The sequence below is a fragment of the Macrobrachium nipponense genome, chromosome 44 (genome assembly GCF_015104395.2).
Source record: "Macrobrachium nipponense isolate FS-2020 chromosome 44, ASM1510439v2, whole genome shotgun sequence".
Taxonomy (NCBI): Eukaryota; Metazoa; Arthropoda; class Malacostraca; order Decapoda; family Palaemonidae; genus Macrobrachium; species Macrobrachium nipponense.
Genome location: NC_087221.1, coordinates 49,754,085 through 49,775,104, shown reverse-complemented (window position 1 = coordinate 49,775,104; position 21,020 = coordinate 49,754,085). Strand labels below are relative to the sequence as shown.

At 36.1% G+C, this 21,020-nt stretch overlaps 1 protein-coding gene and 1 long non-coding RNA gene across 2 annotated transcripts; one reads left to right on the top strand and one right to left on the bottom strand.

The window, feature by feature from the left end:
- The first annotated feature begins 1,323 nt into the window (after positions 1 to 1,323).
- On the top strand, positions 1,324 to 4,278 carry LOC135203881 (uncharacterized). The gene is made up of 3 exons (XR_010312067.1): positions 1,324 to 1,400; positions 2,293 to 2,394; positions 3,563 to 4,278. It is a non-coding gene; the product is annotated as an uncharacterized LOC135203881 (long non-coding RNA).
- A 512-nt stretch (positions 4,279 to 4,790) lies between these two features.
- LOC135203880 (uncharacterized) lies at positions 4,791 to 20,572 on the bottom strand. The gene is made up of 8 exons (XM_064233823.1): positions 20,474 to 20,572; positions 19,432 to 19,510; positions 17,823 to 17,884; positions 17,342 to 17,439; positions 15,815 to 15,958; positions 7,464 to 7,598; positions 6,569 to 6,746; positions 4,791 to 5,468 (listed from the first exon to the last, which is right to left on the bottom strand). The coding sequence occupies exons 1-8, from the start codon at positions 20,475 to 20,477 to the stop codon at positions 5,275 to 5,277; spliced, it is 894 nt and encodes a 297-aa protein (XP_064089893.1). The 5' UTR covers positions 20,478 to 20,572; the 3' UTR covers positions 4,791 to 5,274.
- Positions 20,573 to 21,020: the final 448 nt, after the last annotated feature.

The window sequence follows — 21,020 nt, the reverse complement described above, 5'->3', positions numbered from 1 at the left end:
CTTCCTTACAACCCCACTCCTTGGTGTGTTACACCCATCCCACCCACTGCCCGGCCACCCATGCCTCCGTGTACTAAATATATAAGCAGAATGTTTTTGGGGTTCGTCAGTCACACGTAACCATGGTGAGTAATGAGGAGTTATTCCAGAACTAAAGAGAGAGAGAGAGAGAGAGAGAGAGATGGTTTCAGTAGTACGGTCCTTACGAAATTCTTGCTTGTCAGACGTTCTTTTATTAATATTTAATTAAGAAATTTGTCAGCGAAATTCTAGTCTCCACCTTTAAGTTCTTTACAAGATATGATTATCCCGTTGAATATCACCAAAATTAGTTGACATTCCAATGAGGGTAAACAATAATGAGACTGATATATTCAAAGTCAATGATCAGAAGTCAACGGCGGAATTATTGGAAAGGGAATGAGTATTTTGATGTCGCAGTGCCAAGTCTCCAGAAAATACTGGATGGAAAACATATCTAGTTCTGCAAAACAAGTTCATCTCGATGTTTATTCTGTCACACTTGGCAAAGACCCAGCGTAGTGTGACCTGTGTATTTACAGATACAGCAGTATGTTAGTTGTACATTAAGTATATATTTCTGGAAATTTCCCTGTTCGCTGTTCAAAATAGAGTGATTAATATTGCCTTACCGTTGATATTTCCGGGAATGCAAAGTTCCGACATGCATGCTAGTATTGCACCGGCCCCGGTTTTTTTTTTTTTTTTTTTTTTTTTTTTTGGCCGTGCCCCTAGGTTTTATTAGGTCAGGTTACGTTAATTCAAGTAAGTTTCCTAACGGTAATTTGAGTGTGGAAAACATTATGAGATCATTTTCAAAAAGATTCTATGGATAGTTTTTGGTGCCCCTATCTTGTCTAGACCGGGAGTAACAAGAAGAAGGGATGTGACTCGGCCCCTTGGGGAATGAAGGGTTAAATATAAAAGTCCGGGAACACGGAAGAAAGTATAGAACTCCACAAAGATTAAGAGTAAAATGGAAAAAACTAGCCACCGGAGCCATGAAAATGAAAAAGAATTGATTACATGAGATATCTCTAACAAAATATTGAATATCTCTAACAAAATATTGAAATTTCTCTGACAAAATATCTCTGACAAAATATTGGAATGTCTCTGACAAACTATTTGGAATATCTCTGACAACCTATGCATCCGACGCCTTCTCGTCTGTTGCAAGGAAATCATTGATCATTCTAGACGATCAAATCATTCTGGTGGTAAAGATGAGAAGTTTAAAACTACAATCTGAGAAGCCTCGATCCATTCCTACGCATTTATTTAATCGTTTTTCTTCCAACAGAAGCTGCATCTGTGTACAGTCCTCGTTGTCTTGCTGGCAATCCTAGCACTGACCCTTGGATCATCTGCACTTGAAGGTTAGCTATTTGGATTTGTTTGTTTATTATCCTTTCATCTATGTTAGTCTTTATTGTACTGTAATATTGCCGTTAATCTGATTCTCTGTAAGAGTGTGTGCTATGAACAATCGGGAACAGGAACATATGACTTTTATAACAGTAACATTCTTAATCTTCATCAGGGGCAGTATCATTATCAAGGTGGCGTTCTTTTTTTAGATGGGTAAAGAGAGGGCCACTATGTATAGAAGGGGCCTGACTACACGCAGAAGCAATGAAATAAACGATTGTCAATATCTTGATAATTCTGCAGTGAAAATTTGCGGTTCGTGGCACAGTATAAGAAAGGATAACGTACAAAGATGATGGAAATAAAAAGATTAAAGGCAGTTGGCTGTAAATGCTTAGAAATGAGATCAGATTGCAGTCGATTTTTCGAAAAACGACACAATACCGGTTATGGCATTCTCACAAGACAACACCGCGGAATGTTTTTCGTTTCCATTCTATAAGTAAATGATCGTTGCCTAAAGACCAGTATAATAGAAGAGATCAGATCATTTTTCGTGTCAATCCAAATGCTGCCGAAGACTTTATGACTGTTTATTTTGTACGTGAGGATGAGAATCACTAAAAGAGAACCACGTAAGTATTGTTTGTTATCTCTTCCAACGATGTTGTTGAAGTTTACATTTCCACAAGTACCAGTGTGTGCGTTCGTGTGTGTGTGTGTGTGTGTTAGCAAAGTATCTCAAGATCGTGATGAAACTTGACAATCAATGTTTGAATCGAGTGCCAATGTAGTGATGAGGACGACTTTGCAGGTAGTTAGTTGTTTTGACGAACATTCAACCACCCTTTGCCGCAAGAGACAACTCTCTCTACTCGAAGTTTCTCCTTCTTTCCTCAGATGAGAAGTCCCAGGGGAAATTCTTCCTGAAGTCCTTCCAGACGACTACGGTCACCACCCTCAGCATCGTCATGACGACAGTCCCGTACTTCTGCGCCATCAGTGAGTCACTTTGGACGACTTGAGTTATTATTATCGTCCAGTCCTTGCGAGCTGAATTAGTTTTGGGTTCCTGCCAGAGGGGCCAGATGGGTAATATTGGGTGGGTCCGATAATAGTCCTTCTAGCAGTCGGAGTTTTTTTTCTTTTTTTCTAGCTAGATGAGGGCATTAGGATACTAGTTCCTACGGCCTCTGAAAAAAAAAAGAAGATAATCCATAACTAGTCCCTTTTCCAGGTTGCTCTTAGACCTGGAAGTTATTGTTGGTTCGATGCTGTAATGTTTATTCCAGATAATATATATATATATACATATATATATATATATATATATTATTATATATATATAGTATATATATATATTATATAGATATATTATATATTCTTTTTACGAACTTCGTTTCTGGCGAGATACTCTCTTTAGGAAGAGCATTTACTGATAGCGATAATTCTATGTAATCAAAATGCAAAACTACATAAATATACAGACTGGGAATATTTTGCCTTGTGATTAGCGAGTAAGACGGTAGTTAAATCTACGATAGTCATTTCAAAAGAAATATGGCTGAAGGCAAACGATTATCTTAAAAACAGATGTTAATATGGGAAGAAGATTGTAGTTTAATATTGTTTCTCTTGCCAGCATTAACTGAATGTATCCACCCCTTTATTATATGGCGAAAAGGCTTTCATTTGGGAGGGTCATGTTTTATTTAAAAAAAGAGGAAAAACAAGTCCTAAATGTTACGAAAACAAATAGGTTATAAAAGGCTGGAAAACGTAACTGTCCTAGTTATCATTATCATACACTGCAGCAAACAGACTTTCAAGTCATTTTTCTGGTTTTTTGTTCTGAAAATTTGACCCTACGTTTTATTTATTTATTTATTTATTTATTTATTTATTTATTTATTGTGCCTTGTTTGTTTTTACACTGTTTGACCCTCTTCTGCCAGCGCTGCAGCTTTTACCTTTTACATTAATCTTAAGAATTGATTTTCCAAAGGACCTCCGTATTCATATCCTATCCGCCTCTGTTAGATCCATTTGTGCCAGTTATCCTCAATGCCATCTGGTATTATCTGGTATTAAAAGCCGAAAAATTATTAAGGAAAATGGGAACGCGGTCTGCCACCTTCTTCGCCTCTTTCAAACCTGTTTCTGCCGACAGCCTCCAGCGCGACTGCCTGCACAGGACGCCGCCTGAGAAGGAGGAGGAGGGTCTCCCTCCCCGAGATGGACGACGAGCGGACCGTGGGGCTGGAGAAGTCCACGGGAGACTTGGAGGCGGAGCACGACCCCGCAGGCGGCAAAGAAAACGGGAAGCTGTTCTTCACACTCTGGCAAAGTACGACCACCACCGTCACCGTGACCTCGACTGCCACCAACCGCTCGATCACCATTTCGGCTTCGGCCTATTGCACGTTTGCCAACTACAACGTTCCTCTTTGCTAATCAACAAGCCCTTTGGTCCCTCTTTGACGGTTTGCCCTCCAACGGGAATACCCCTCGACGGTCTTGAACTGGTTGCTCTACATTAGCTAAGTTAAGAGCACGTCCCAAGTATCCTAGCTGGAGAAAAGATAAAATTTTGCAGAACGTTGGGAATGAGACGTTACTATAGTTCTGCTTTATTTCATACTGATTGTTTTTTAGAAATGACACTGAAATTTTAATTTGATACCTAGTTTTGCTTTCAACTGAGGTATAATTTATTTTTCCAGGGCAAAACTGAACCTTGTTAATCAACATTTTGCATTTTTTTTTTCTGAAGCTCAGAACAATGGCCACATTTACCGGAAGAATAACCGAGCACCGAATGCTATAAAAACATTCTCTGTAAAATAGTGTACATAGTTTGCGACCCTAATAAGTGAAATAGTATAGTGCAAGTATTTTGGTAGATTTATTTTCCTAAACCGAATATGTCGACATGATGTGATCATTTCATTTAGCAAGTTATTACATCTCTCTGTCTCTGTCTCTCTCTCTCTCTCTCTCTGTCTCTCTCTCTCTCTCTTTCTCTCTCTCTCTCTCTCTCTCTCTCTATCTATTATCTATATATATATATATATAGATATATAATATATATAAATAATTATATATATATGTATATTATATGTGTGTGTATGTAACTAAGCAGTAAGCCTGACCAGGTAAAAAAAGCCTTAGTTACAGTGGTATACTTAGGTTCCAGCAGTTTCTTTTAAGACCTGTGTGGTTCAGCTGGTAGTGCCCTCGCCTTTCAGGTGGAACCCGTGCGTCAGAAATTTATATAAGAAATGGAAGAGTAATTTCACACTCACTTCAGTTTACTGTTCTTTACTGATAAAGGAAAGCTCGCCGGAAAAAATAAAAGACATCAATTCAAAACAAAGTATAAAAGCTGATGATTAATTTATTTCAAGATTGTTTTATGCCCATACAGTTGTACCTGCCCAAGTAAACGAATGCGTACCTAAGAATTTAGACCTTAATACATTGAAAGACTGTAGTCACAATTAAATTATGGCATTTGTTTTTAGTAAAGTTCATCCAGCTAACCAACAGTATTCAGATAAATTGAAATTTTATTTTTTCTATTTCTAACTGAACCTAGTTACACAAGATATGTAGAATATGAGGTTAAGAAAATCACTAAAGGATATTTACTTGAATATGTTAAGATCTTTCTCGTATTGAAGCTAACAAGTTCTCCCTTCGGCTAAATTCGGCATTTTACGCTGATTCTAGCTTTTTATTAAACTAACTACGTATGGCTCTCATCCCTGCAATTTTAGCTTTGCGTCGAAGAAAGTTGAGGTTGAATGAGCCTTAGCTTTCGTCCCTGCAATTTTAGCTTTTGGTCAAGCAACGTGCAGGCTGAATGAGCCTTCGATCACGTTATACTGTGTCTATCCGTCGATCAGGAGGTCCTATCCTGCCCCACACTGCTTCAGTCCAAATGAAGTTCGGGTGGGAGTGAATGAGCTTGAATCCGTGACACTTGAGTTCGTGGAAATACTGCCAGAAGTGCTGGAAGGTGCTCACTGGGGACATGGGGTCTCTCTCCGCCGCCGGGTTCTCTACGCCTTCGCCTGAAGGGATGGAGTCAGTCTTGTTAGGAATAAAAACAAAAACACAAAGAAAAAGTACAAAATGAGCCGAAGTTTCCTCGGCGCGATCGGGTGTTCTGCACAGCGTATATAATCAGGGACACAAAAACAGATCTATCTTTCGGTGGTCTCGGTATAATGCTGTACGAGCCGCGGTCCATGAAACTTTACCGAAGGCCCGGCTGTGGCATGGGCTAGATCGCTGCCAGCCCCACGATTATGGCTAACTTTAACCTTAAATGAAATAAAAACTGGTGAGGGTAGAGAGCTGCAATTTGGTATGTTTGATGATTGTAAGGCGGATGAGCAACATACCAATGTGCAGTTCTCTAGCCGCAGGAGTTTTGAAGATCTGAGGCCGGACAGCAAAAGTGCGGACGGAAAAGAGCGCGGACGGACAGACAAAGCCGGCACAATAGTCTTCTTTTCAGATTGTAGCAGTATGTATCTGCAAGAACATCGTATATACATAATACCAATACATAACACAACATTAACCATGTATTGGTGATGCTACTCGACCCTTATTCTTCTGAATAATCAAATGACCCTCCCCGTATGCACCAAAAACCGCTGTCATTTTCGTAATGAATGAAAGAAAATGTTATCTATAATGGCTGTCATCTTTAATTAGATGAGTAATGACATTTCCTTACGTATACAGTACTCAAATCGTTTTCCGAGGACCTTTTAAAGATATGCTAAGAATATTATGAAGTTTTACTCTGATCTGTTGAGCAACTGTCTTTTCCGAGGAGCTCTCAAGATCAATAAAACAATAAAGTTATCAGCGTATTCATAAAAAAGTTCTGCCCTAATGTGCTTATTAATCAAAATATATTTACAAAGGCGCTTAATAGCTACATAAAATATCACTGATTGCCCTTTTGCTTTCAGATGTTGGTCTACAGTAAGTCTCGTTTCAAGAGCAACTTAATAGCGTTTAATTATATCTTTAATTACATACTTATCCGTGGCAAAGTCTGCTGCTAAGTAATTAAGGAGGTCGACTCCAAAGCGCTGAAGCTTTGGGCCTATTCTCGAAAACACTCTCTTTAATGTATTAAAACGTCCTTTATTACCCATATGGCCATGATGCAGCTCCACTCCAATCTGCTGCACGTTATTTAGGAGGTGGGGAGAGTTCCTGAAGATATCCTGGAAGAATTCCAGCTCCGAAAGCTCGATGTCCAGTTTGAGGTAGCTGATGGTCGTGTCGGTCAGATTCAGGCGAGCCAAGATGTTCTCGTACCTGTCGACCTGTTGCCGAATGGCGGGGTGGAGGAGTTATTATGAGTTAGATTTTCATGACGTCGTAGCCTATTCGTTCTGATAATCACATGACAGGATCCTGACATTCGCATGACAGGATAACGATTTCATGATCTGGGTGGAGAAGAGAGTCCTTCCCTTTAACGATGTACTCAGGGAAGGTTTTTTTTTTTTCTTTATATTGAACTAAGCAACTCGTCCCTTCTGAACTTATTAGGATAACTTTCCTCTTTGATAAGCACACTGGATAGTTTTCCCACTGCTAATTGACATAAGGCAAGAGAACTTTTTCTTTTCTTTACTTTTAACGACGAGTATATCTGCAGTACTAAAGAAACACTTTTTACTAATACCTGGCTTAGAAATATTTGACTGGTGATTATTGAAACACACCAGTGACTGCAAGTAGTTACCTGTTTGGGTGATTTATCTAAATGTATATAGCTACGTTTTTTATCAGCATAATACCAATAATCCTTTTCGATTCATTTGTTTTTCTATAAAAGCTATACTTTCATTTCTTTATCTCCTTCCCTTAAATCGACCCTTTCTTGAAATACTCATCTGGAAAACCCCTAGAAACCTGTTCCTTCTGTTTTCCCTGATCTATTCATCATGGAATTCTCTGGGCTAGTCAAGGACATCAAACTGCCCGTTCTATCGGTCTCGAGGGACCAAACGAAAGAAGAAGAATCATATCCTCACCTTGCAGTACCTAAAATCCGACCCCATGCCGACTTTCCTTGTGCCTTGGATGTTGCTGATGCCAAGTTTGAAGAACTGGACGTTTGGGGACCTCTGGTGGTCCTCCGCATCCATCGTGGGGTCGAAGGAATAGACCTGAGAGAAAGTGCACCTTATTTATCTGCGTCGAACGATCTCAGCTTGGATGGGGTAGAACAGAAGCACATACCCAGACGAAAAAGGTAGAAATATATTTTACAAAATATTTTCATACTTGTTCGTTCATTTATTTCTTAACTTATTAATTAATTAATTAAATCACTTATTTATTTATTTATTTATCTATTATTTATTTATTTCTTATTTATTTATTTTTTATTTATTTATTTATTTGTTTACCTATTTATTATTTATCTATTTACTTATTTATTTACTTATCTATTTATTTATTTTACCCATTTATTTATAATTTACGATTTATTTATTTATTTATTTATTCATTTGATTTATTACCAATTTATTTATTTATTTTTTATTTACCTATTCTATTTATTTATTTATTTATTCTATTACTATTTATTTTCATTTACTTATTTATTTATTCATTTATCTACTTATTTATTTAGTTATTTATTTATCTATTGGGGGGACCAGATCTCATCTCATATAAAATAGAATGGGACTAGTCACCCAGCCGAAAGAAAGAAAGGCATATACCATCTAGATCTTTTTTAAGCTCAAGTGGGAAAGAGCAGAACCGATCCCAAAACTAAAAGAGGTAATAGTATTAATGAGTCGGGGAGCTAAAAAGATGGTTAATGTCACATTCATACGTCAAATGCAAACGTACGTCCAAAAATTACAAAATTTTAAAAAACAAGAAAAAAATACTACAGGAAAACATTGTCTCTATGACGTAAACTGTAAAGGAAGTAGAATTAAATAGAAAGGGAATATCAGTAATTTGGGGAATCCCAGTAAACTGTAAAGGAAGTAGAATTAAATAGAAAGGGAATATCAGTAATTTGGGGAATCCAGTAAACTGTAAAGGAAGTAGAATTAAATAGAAAGGGAATATCAGTAATTTGGGGAATCCCAGTAAACTGTAAAGGAAGTAGAATTAAATAGAAAGGGAATATCAGTAATTGGGGAATGGGGAACCCAATAAACTGTAAAGGAAGTAGAATTAAACAGAAAGGGAATATCAGTAATTTGGGGAATCCCAGTAAACTGTAAAGGAAGTAGAATTAAATAGAAAGGGAATATCAGTAATTTGGGGAATCCCAGTAAACTGTAAAGGAAGTAGAATTAAATAGAAAGGGGAATATCAGTAATTTGGGGAATCCCAGTAAACTGTAAAGGAAGTAGAATTAAATAGAAAGGGAATATCAGTAATTTGGGGAATCCCAATAAACTGTAAAGGAAGTAGAATTAAACAGAAAGGGAATATCAGTAATTTGGGGAATCCCAGTAAACTGTAAAGGAAGTAGAATTAAATAGAAAGGGAATATCAGTAATTTGGGGAATCCCAGTAAACTGTAAAGGAAGTAGAATTAAATAGAAAGGGAATATCAGTAATTTGGGGAATCCAGTAAACTGTAAAGGAAGTAGAATTAAATAGAAAGGGAATATCAGTAATTTTGGGAATCCCAGTAAACTGTAAAGGAAGTAGAATTAAATAGAAAGGGAATATCAGTAATTTGGGGAAACCCAATAAACTGTAAAGGAAGTAGAATTAAATAGAAAGGGAATATCAGTAATTTGGGGAATCCCAATAAACTGTAAAGGAAGTAGAATTAAACAGAAAGGGAATATCAGTAATTTGGGGAATTCCAGTAAACTGTAAAGGAAGTATAGAATTAAATAGAAAGGGAATATCAGTAATTTGGGGATCCCAGTAAACTGTAAAGGATGTAGAGTTAAATAGAAAGGGAATGTCAGTAATTTGGGGAATCCCAGTAAACTGTTAAGTAATTAGAATTAAATAGAAAGGGAATATCAGTAATTTGGGGAATCCAGTAAACTGTTAAGTAAGTAGAAATTAAACAGAAAGGGAATATCAGTAATTTGGGGAATCCAGCAAACTGTAAAGGAAGTAGAATTAAAGAGAAAGGGAATATCAGCAATTTGGGAAATCCAGTAAACTGTTAAGTAATTGTAGAATTAAACAGAAAGGAATATCAGTAATTTGGGGAATCCCAGTAAACTGTAAAGGAAGTAGGAATAAATAAGGAAAGGAATATCAGTAATTTGTTGGGGAATCCCAGTAAACTGTAAAGGAAGTAGAATTAAATAGAAAGGGAATATCAGTAATTTGGGGAATTCCAGTAAACTGTAAAGGAAGTAGAATTAAATAGAAAGGGAATATCAGTAATTTGGGGAATTCCAGTAAACTGTAAAGGAAGTAGAATTAAATAGAAAGGCAATATCAAGTAATTTTGGGGAATCCCAGTAAACTGTAAAGGAAGTAGATTTAAATATAAAGGGAATATCAGTAATCTGGGGGAATTTCCAGGGGAAACTTGTAAGGAAGTAGAATTAAAAAGAGAAACCGGGAATATCAATAATTTGGTGAAATTCAGAAAACTGTAAAGAAAGTTAGAATTAAATAGGAAAGGGAAACATCAGTAATTTGGTGAATTCCAGAAACTGTAAAGGAAGTAGAATTAATAGAAAGGGAACTCAAGTATTTGGGGAATTCCAGTAACTGTAAAGGAAGTCGAATTAAATAGAAAGGGAATATCAGTTAATTTGTGGAATTCAGTAAAACTGTAAAGGAAGTAGAATTAAATAGGAAGGGAATATCAGTAATTTGAGAAATTCCAGAAACTGTAAAGGAAGTAGAATTAAATAGAAAGGGAAATATCAGTAACTTGGGGATCCAGTAAACTGTAAAGGACGTAGATTAAAACGAAAGGAATACAAGAATTTTGGAATCCACGTAAACTGTAAAGTAAGTAGAATTAACAGAAAGAGAATACCAGTAATTTGGAATCCCAGGTAAACTGTTAAAGGAAAGTAGAATAAACAGAAGGGAAACTCCCAGTAATTGGCGGAATCCCAATAAACTTTAAAGGAAGTAGGAATTAAACAGAAAGGGAATATCTGTAATTGGGGTTCCCAGTAAACGTAAAGGATGTTAGAATTAAATAGAAAGGGAAATCAGTTAATTTTGGGGAATTCCAGTAAACTGTAAATGGAAGTATAGAATTAAATAGAAAGGGATATCAGTAATTGGCGGAATCCAATAACGTAAGGAAGTAGAATAAACAGAAAGGGAATACAGTAATTTGGGAAATCAGTAACTGTAAGGAAGTTATAGAATTAAATAGAGAGGGAATATCAGTAATTTGTGGAATCCAGTAAATGTAAAGGAAGTATAAGGAATAATAGAAAGGGGAATACCAGTAATTTGGGGAATCCCAATAAAACGTAAGGAAGTAGAATAACAGAAGGGAAATACAGTAATTTGGGGAAATTCCAGTAAAATGTAAAGGAAGTATGAATTAAATAGAGAGGGAATATCAGTAAAATTTTGGGAATCCCAGTAAACTGTAAAGGAAGTAGACATAAATAAAGAAAGGGAATACCCAGTAATTTGGGAATCCATAAACTGTAAAGGAAGTAGATTAAACAGAAAGGGAATACCATAATTTTGGGGAATTCCAGTAAACTGTTAAAGGAAGTATAGAATTAAACAGAAAGGGGAATACCATAATTTTGGGGGAATTTCCAGTAAAACCTGTAAAGGAAGAGAATAAACCGAAAGGGAATCAGTAATTTTTGGGGAATTCCAGTAAACTGTAAAAGAAGTAGAATTAAACAGAAAGGAATATCAAAAGTAATGGGGGGAATCATAAAAACTTTTAAAAGGACGTAAAATTAAACAGAAAGGGAATTCCAGTAAAACTTTGGGGAATTCCAGTAACTGTAAAGGGAAGTGAATTAAACAAAAAGGGAAATCAGTAATTTGGGGAATTCCAGTAAACTGTAAAAAGGTAAATTAAATAGAAAGGGGAATATCATATTTTTGGGAATCCCAGAAACTGTAAAGAAAGTAGAATTAAACAGAAAGGGAATATCAGTAATTTGGGGAATTCCAGTAAACTGTAAAATGTGTAGAATTAAACAGAAAGGGAAGATCAGTAATTTGGGGAATCCCAATAAACGGTAAAGGAAGTAGAATTAAACAGAAAGGGAATACCAGTAATTTGGGGAATTCCAGTAAACTGTAAAGGAAGTAGAATTAAACAGAAAGGGAATATCCAATAATTTGGGGAATTCCAGTAAACTGTAAAGGAAGTAGAATTAAATAGAAAGGAATATCAGTAATTTTGGGAATCCCAGAAAACTGTAAAGAATAGAATTAAACAGAATGGGAATATCAGTAATTTAGGGAATCCCAGTAAACTATAAAGGAATTAGAATTAAATAGAAAGGGAATATCAGTAATTTGGGGAATTCCAGTAAACTGTAAAGGAAGTAGAATTAAATAGAAAGGGAATATCAGTAATTTGGGGAATTCCAGTAAACTGTAAAGGAAGTAGAATTAAAGAGAAGGAATATCAGTAATTTGGGGAATCCCAATAAACAATAAAGGAAGTAGAATTAAATAGAAAGGGAATATCAGTAATTGTGGAATTCCAGTAAAACTGTAAGGAATTAGAATTAAATAGAAAGGGAATATCAGTAATTTGGGGAATTCCAGTAAACTGTAAAGGAAGTAGAATTAAAGAAAAGGGAAATCGTATTTGGGGAATTCCAGTAAACTGTAAAGGAAGTAGAATTAAAACAGAAAAGGGAATACCAGAAATTTGGGGAATCCAGTAAATGTAAAGGAAGTCGAATTAAAACAGAAAGGGAAATACCAGTAATTTGGGGAAATCAGGTCTATAAAGGAAGTAGAATTAAACAGAAAGGGAATACCAGAATTTGGGGGGAATCCCAATAAATGTAAGGAAGTAGAAATTAAAACAGAAAGGGAAATATCAGTAATTTGGGGATTCCCAGTAAAACTGTAAAAGGAAGTAGAATTGAATGAAAGGGAATATCAGTAATTTGGGGAATCCCAGTAAACTGTAAAGGAAGTATAGAATTAAATAGAAAGGGAATATCAGTAATTTGGGGAATCCCAATAAACTGTAAAGGAAGTAGAATTAAACAGAAAGGGAATACCAGTAATTTGGGGAACCCAGTAACTGTAAAAAAGGAAGTAGAGAATTAAATAGAGAAGGGGAATATCAGTTAATTTGGGAAATCCCAGTTTAAACTGTAAAGGAAGTATAGAATTAAATAGAAAAGGGAAAGAATAACCCCAAGTAAATTTGGGAATTCAAACCAATAAACCTGTAAAGGAAGTAGAATTAAACAGAAAGGGAATAACAGTAATTGAGGGGATCCAGTAAACTGTTAAAGGAAGTATTAAAAGAAAGGGTAAACAGAAAAGGGGTATAAACCAAAAGTAAATTGGGAATTCAGTAAACCCTGTAAAGGAAAGTAGAATTAAATAGAAAGGGAATATCAGTAAATTTGGGGGAATCCAGTAAACCACTGTAAAGGAAGTAGAATTTAAACCCAGAAAGGGAATAATCAGTAATTTGGGGAATCCCAATAAACTGTTAAGATAGTAGAATTAAATAGAAAGGGGGAATATCAGTAAATTTGGGGAATCCCAGTAGTAAACTGTACAGGAAGTATAGAATAAATAGGAAAGGGAATACAGTAATTTGGGGATTCCCAGTAAAGTTTGGGTAAAAGAAGAGTAGAATAAATAGAAAGGGAATATCCAAGTAAATTTGGGGAATCCCATAAACTGTAAAGGAAGTAGAATTAAATAGATAGGGGAAATATCAGTAAATTTGGGGAATCCCAGTAAAACTGTAAAGGAAGTATTAGAATTTAAATAGAAAGGTAATACAGTAATTTTGGGGAATCCCAATAAACTGTAAAGAAAGAAAGTAGCATTAAATAGAAAGGAAATATCAGTAATTTGGGGAATTCCAGTAAACTGTAAAGGAAGTATAGAATTAAATAGAAAGGGGAATATCAGTAATTTGGGGAATCCCAATAAACAACTGTAAAGGAAGTAGAATTAAATAGAAAGGGAATATCAGTAATTTGGGGAATCCCAATAAACTGTAAAGGAAGTAGAATTAAATAGAAAGGAATATCAGTAATTTGGGGAATCCCAATAAAACTGTAAAGGAAGTAGAATTAAATAAAAAGGGAATATCAGTAATTTGGGAATCCCAGTAAACTGTAAAGGAAGTATAAAATTAAATAGAAAGGGGAATATCAGTAATTTGGGGAATCCCAGTAAACTGTAAAGGAAGTAGAATTAAATAGAAAGGGAATATCAGTAATTTGGGGATTCCCAGTAAACTGTAAAGGAAGTAGAATTAAATAGAAAGGGAATATCAGTAATTTGGGGGAATCCCAATAAACTGTAAAGGAAGTAGAAATTAAATAGAAAGGGAATATCAGTAATTTGGGGAATCCTAATAAACTGTAAAGGAAGTAGAATTAAATAGAAAGGGAATATCAGTAATTTTGGGAATCCCAATAAACTCTAAAGGAAGTAGAATTAAACAGAAGAATAACAGTAATGATTCCAGTGAACTGTAAGGAAGTATAAGAAATACCAATAAGAAAGGGAAATATCAAGTTAATTTGAAATCATACTGTAAGAAGTAGAATTAAACAGAAAGGGAATACCAGTAATTTGGGGAATTCCAGTAAACTAAGGAAGATAGAATTAGAAAGGGAATACAGTAATGGGGAATACAAAGGTAATTAAATGGGGAAATCCCAATAAACTGTAAAGAAGTAGAATTAAACGAAAGGAATACCAGTTATTTGGGGAATTCCAGTAAACTGTAAAGGAAGTATAGAATTAAAAAGAAAGGGAATATCAGTAATTTTGGGAAATATCAGTAATAGGGAATCCCAATAAAATGTAAAGGGAAGTGAATTAAAACAGAAAGGGAATATAAGTAATATGGGAATCCCAATAAACTGTAAAGGAAGTAGAATAAACAGAAAGGGAATATCAGAAATTTGGGGAATCCAATAAACTGTAAAGGAAGTAGGACTTAAACAGAAAAGGAATACATTAATTTGGGGAATCCCATTAAACTGTAAAGGAAGTAGAATAAATAGAAAGGGAATATCAGTAATTTGGGAATTCCCCCCCCCCCGTTAAAATGTAAAGGAAGTAGAATTAAATTGAAAGGGGAATATTCAGTAATTTTGGGGATTCCAGTAAACGGTAAAGGAAGTGAATTAAAATAGAAAGGGAATATCCGTAATTTGGGGAAATTCAGTTTAAACTGAAAAAGGGAAGTAGAGTTAAAATAGAAAGGGAATATCAGTAAATTTGGGGAATCCCAGGTAAAAACTGTAAAGGAAAAGTAGGGAATTAAATAGAATAGAAAGGGAATATTTCGTTAATTTGGGGAATCCCAGTAAACGGTAAAGGAAGTAAAATTAATAGAAAGGGAATATCCAGTAATTTGGGGAAATTCCAGTAAAAAACTGTAAAGGAAAGTAGAATTAAATAGAAAGGGAATTCAGTAATTTGGGGAATTCCAGGTAAACTGTAAAGGAAGGAGCGTTAAATAGAAAGGGAAATCAGAATTTTGGGAATCCATTTAAACTTGTAAAGGAAGTAGAATTAAATAGCTAGGGAATATCAGTTAATTTGGGGAAATTCCAGTAAATGTAAAAGGAAGTTAGCGTTAAACGAAAGGGAATATCAGTTAATTTGGGGAAATCCCATTAAACTGTAAAGGAAGAGAATTAAATAGAAAGGGAATATCAGTTAATTGGGAATCCGTAAACTGTAAAAGGGAAGGTAGAATTAAATAGGGGCATATCGTAATTTGGGGAATCCCAGTAAACTGAAAAGGAAGTAGAATTAAAGATAGAAAGGGAATATCAGTAATTGTTGGGGAAATCTCAGTAAACTGTAAAGGAAGTAGAATTAAATAGAAAGGCAATATCAGTAATTTGGGGAATCCCATTAAACTGTAAGAAGTAGAATGTAACAGAAAGGGAATACAGTAATTTGGGAATCCCAGTAAACTTTAAAGGAAGTAGAATTAACAGAAGGGAATACCAGTAATTTGCGAATTCCAGTAAACTGTAAGGAAGTAGAATAAACAGAAGGGAATTACCAGTAATTTGGCGAATCCCAGTAAAACTTTAAAGCGAAGTAGAATTTAACAGAAAGGGAATACCGTAATTGGCGGAATCCCAGTAACTTTAAAGGAAGTAGAATTAAACAGAAAGGGAATACAGTAATTTGGGAATGCGTAAACTGTAAAGGAAGTAAATTAAAAAGAAAGGCAATCTAGCTAATTTGAGGGTCCCACCTTACACCCACGACGGGCGAATTCGTCGTCGAAGGACCATTCGTTGTTGATGCCAAATGACAGGACGTGGCAGTCGCCTGGAGAGATTTTGAAGTTGGCGTCCATACACACGGCCTTCTGGCCATCGCCTTCCCCCAGCCACTTCTAGAACGAATGAAAAACAAATGAAACAACGTTTAGAATGTGTCTGGTTGTCAGAGCTGGTAAGGGGTATCTGTTATCGTTATTTGTAATAACATTACCAGCCTTTTTTTCTTTTTCTTTTTTCAAAAATCTACCTGGAAAAGCATGGTAATACGAGTCCATGGGCTTCTGAAAGGGAAAGAAACCCAGCTTGGGAAACAAAATAAAGCAGTAAAGATTAAATTATACTAGAGATACAATAAAGTAAAGACAAATTCTAAAACTGTCAATTGTTTCTTATAGAGCTTTATATTATCATTACTAGCCTTTATTTTTTAATCTCATTACTAGCCTTTTTTTCTAATCTACCTGGAAAAGCATGGTCATACAGTCCACGGCCTTCTGTAGGAGAAAGAAACCCAGCTTGGGAAACAAAAGAAAGCTGTAAAGATTAAATTATACAAGAGATACAATAACGTAAAGACGAACTCTGAAACTGTCAAGTGTGGCTCATAGGAACATGCTCCGGTAGAAGTCCAGATGCACCTAATTTGAGCTTCTGAAGTTCTAAGGATTCAGCTGCATGACCAGATCATTCCATGATTTGGTCACAGCCGGGCCCAAGATTCTAGACAACTGTTGTATTGATCCTCGCGGAAGAAAAGGCAAAAGACTGCTGGGATTAAATACATGTCTAGCACTTCGTGGTCTCTGGCTTAGTTGATCAAGCAGAAAAAACAAGAACAACAACAAGCAAGCATCAAATATAAACTTTTAGTCCACAGGACATTTCTTCCATCACTCAGCGAGGGCCCTTGACTCGCCGTATCTGAACTATCTCTTCAAGGTGAGATTTTCATTTCTATTCGGGAAGAGATCGAAGCGAGACAGAACTCGGCGAGATGAAGGAGATAAGTCACGTGACGGGATTTTTCTGAAGTCCAGAGTCGAGATTTGACGCTTTCGTCACAGAAAATATTTGATCCAGCTTTTCAAAATATTTTGTATATTTTCTCTGGTTATGCAATGGTTGTGGTTCGTTATTCAGAAATGCTGAAGAAGGAACTTTATTCTATTTCATTTTTTGACAACATTTAATGGGTGAGGATAAAATGAACATTATGTTTCAACGTCAGATCATCATATTATACATTATAGATATTTGGCCGTAAGTGTAGATAGACCCTCATGAAAACACCACAGCCACAACCGTCGAATCTGAAGGTACCGTAGTCGCGTCCTGTCATCCTACCATTAAAAAAAATAATCGGACGCACTGTAAACCGGCAGGTTGTCAGGACATGATAGATAGACCTTCAGACTTTATGCTCACGGCAGTCACTTATTATAAGTACGGAATGTGTACATACCTGAGAGAACGCGCCTTCAAGATAGAGTACTTACAAGATTCTGGCACAGGTAATCCCTAATGTTCAGGAAACTGTAGAACTGGAAGCGATGCTCCAAGCTTGGTATTTGACATTTGCGAGTGTAGTTGCCATCTGGAAAGAGAGAGAGAGAGAGAGAGAGAGAGAGAGAGAGAGAGAGAGAAGAGAGAGAATCGTTTTTAGATACTTGACATTCGATTATAATTTACTCAGTATAGCCTCGATGATATATCGGCCATAATACTAGGGTCGCAAAATCACCAGTTTCTTCTTCTTTTTTCAACATAAAAACGTACGAAACTATAAAATAAAAAAAATTTACAATGTTTTGAATTGTGTTCGGAAAGCAGAGTATTTCAGTGTTAACTGATGTTCCTTCCACATTTAAAAAGAAAAAAAAAATGAGCTGAAAATTTATCAATAATCCTGACCGACACCACGAATCGGATGTGAAACAAAATAATAGATCTTAAAGAACGGAAAATGTAAATACTCACCTTCTTTACGAGACGTTTGAGCTAATTGGACCATAGCATACTTCAGGATCGTTGCGTTGTATCTGTCGAATAATATATGAGCTTGAATATATATATAATATATATATATATATATCTATATATATATATATATATATATATATATATATATATATATATATATATATATATATCTGTTAAAACAGGATACGTCTCACGTTTAAAAGGCTCATTAAAACATTAGTTTAAAGTTAAGGACTATACTTCGGTGGACTAACTTTCCCCCTAATATGTGTGTGTGTGTGTTGTGTACGCATGAATGTGAATAGCGTATACGTTTCTTATAGATGTCCAGTCATCAGAATATAACCTCTTAGAGACCAGAAGGCAAATGCTACAAGTAACAGCATAAATAAACATGCTAAAACTGATCATTTGTATAATTTTCAAAATTATCCTGAGAGTGAAAAAGTGGGTCATACCATTTTACCTTTCAAAGCTCCATCAGGCGTTTGCGAGTCAGACTATAAGCGCCTGGTTTATTAAATGCCTCGAAATAAAAATCACTCATGTTAAATTCACATAATTTTGTTAAGTAAATAAATAACTTTTCCACAACCGCTCATTCATACGTCATCAAAATCTGAGGCGATTCTTATCTCGGGTTGTAGGACCTACGTGAAGGAGACCAGATTCATGTCGGACTGGTCATTCGTGTTGACATGGAAATTTGGGTTAATATGTTCTGGTCTGGTCTCCTTCACGTAGGTCCTACAACCCGAGATAAGAATCGCCTCAGATTTGGATGACGTATGAATGAGCGGTTGTGAAAAGTTATTTATTTACTTAACAAAATTATGTGAAATAAAACTTATCTAGAGGAGGGATGGTTTGCTGTGAACATCTATAGGCCCTTGGAGCGTTGGAGGTGTTGATGACGGTATCACAGGCCTGTACTGAGGGGGACGGTGGGCGAGGGGGGGGGGGGGGGGGCGGTGTCGGGGCGGTCGAACGAACCCCACTACCCCAAAAATATTTCTGGAAGTCCATATTTTCTTTGACTGTCCTTTTCATTGAACTGTACTTACAAAATAATAAATAACCATCTTTTATTTTTCTTTGGTAAGTCTTTATATATATATATATATATATATATATATATATATATATATATATATATATATATATATATATATTATGTATATATATATATATATATATATATATATATATATATATATATAAATTTTGTTGTTAAGCATCAACGTCATTCTTTAGTGGTAGGAAGTACAAGAGTGATAACAGGAATACGATGTATGCCTATATATGTAATGACCTTCATAGGGGGAAAGGTCCAGTTTTGGGAAAACATATCACTAACCCCCCCCCCCCTCCACCCCCACCCCAACAACCAGCAACCGCCCCCATAAAAAAAAAAAAAAAAAAAAACTCTGGGTATGGGCCTGTATCAGGTGTGTTGCTGAGTGGAATTCCTCAAACAATGATATAAAATCTGTGTGTTATCTATTTCCCTTTTAAAGTCTTGGGTGCTTGCGTCAAACAGGTACCACAACTTCCACGTATATCAACATCAAAAGAAAATATTGACGTCTGGAGAGACAATACTTACAAAAATGTAACCGAGGATGTCACCAAGAGACACGACAGAATCGCGGTGGATCTGTTTCCTAACATTGATCCGTAGTTACCTGAGAATAAAAGAAACACTTTGGTGATCCAGTAGATGGAAGATCAGGGAAGTTTAAGCTGTGGGAATGATAAAACTGAACAGTCGCACATGAGACCGAATGGAAGTAACGGGAGGATAAATCATCGAAAATATCCTCTCAGGTAAAAAGATGTGTTAGGAGATCAAAGATAATTTATGGGGTTGATGGGGAAGGAGGGATGGAAGGGGTATTGGGCAGTTGTGGGCGAAGGGGTTGGTGCAGCCGTTCGGTGGCAACAAATGTGAAGGCGTCGGTAAATCTGCCACGAAATTTAGTTGTTTATTAATGAATAAATTGGTATTCATGTGGAATTTTTTTATTTGGGTCACAAAAAGAGTTTGATAATAGGCATTTCTATTTTTTCTAAACAGAATGGCAGGGTAGTGAGTGCCCTCGGGGTATTAAACGGGCCGAGTCCTGTTGACGTTAATTTGTGGAAGACGGGTGGAATTATTGCCAGCAATACATATTTGGGGTATATATATCTCTACTTCGTTTTCTGGCTTGAAATTATAATTTGAAAATCAACTATCCTTAGAAATGGCCGCAAAATAGTAGTGGGTTTAGCGAAATAGTTATTTCGTCAACTTTACGCTAACCGGTCTCATTTAAAGGCCGATACCGTCAACCAATATTTTCGGTCTATTGGTGTATACTGAAATATCGAGCGTGTTCGTTAATGTAATGTCAAAAACAGTCCCGGCTATGCACAATTTGTATATTGCTACCAAAGAGGGAAAAATACGTCAAATGAACGGTGCAAATTTCGGTGGCAAAATATGCTGCAAGATGCCGGCAGACTATAGTGCGTTGATCGTACACCACTGCCCGCAGCGGCCATTAGTAATTCTACCCGGATGATCCAGCTATGGGTGATTCACTTTTCCACATCACTTTTAGCCTCATTCCAGAGAAAGACACACTCAATCACCAAAACCTTACGCATTCTATCTGTTCTGCAGATTTAGATTGTCACAGAAAAATAATCTTGGCTCAGTACGGACAACTGAGCAGTGCTATGCTTTACGACCTCTTCCAGATTGCGTTCTTGAGGGTATTACGGAAAAGTTTCCTCTAGTTCTTATTAGGGAATCGAACGACGTGGTGAACGTCTTCTTGCGCTTCTTTCCTTGTGCTGTCAGTGTAGTTGACTATGTTGCCTAAGGCTGTGAACGCATACGCAAACATTCCTTCGATGTAGGGTTGGTTCACATAGTAATACATATATTACATAAGATTATTTGTGAAGGTATCTATGTGAGCCTGAGAAAACGACATATGAGAGACAGTTACAGATGAGATGATTTTTATACCACTGTTAATTCACGACAGTTTTTCTCGCAAAAAATGTAAAAAGAGAGGGTGCCCAAAACACACACACATACAAACACACACACACACACGCACGCACGCACGCACTTACACACACACTCACTCACACACACACACACACACACACACACATATATATATATATACTGTCAGAGAA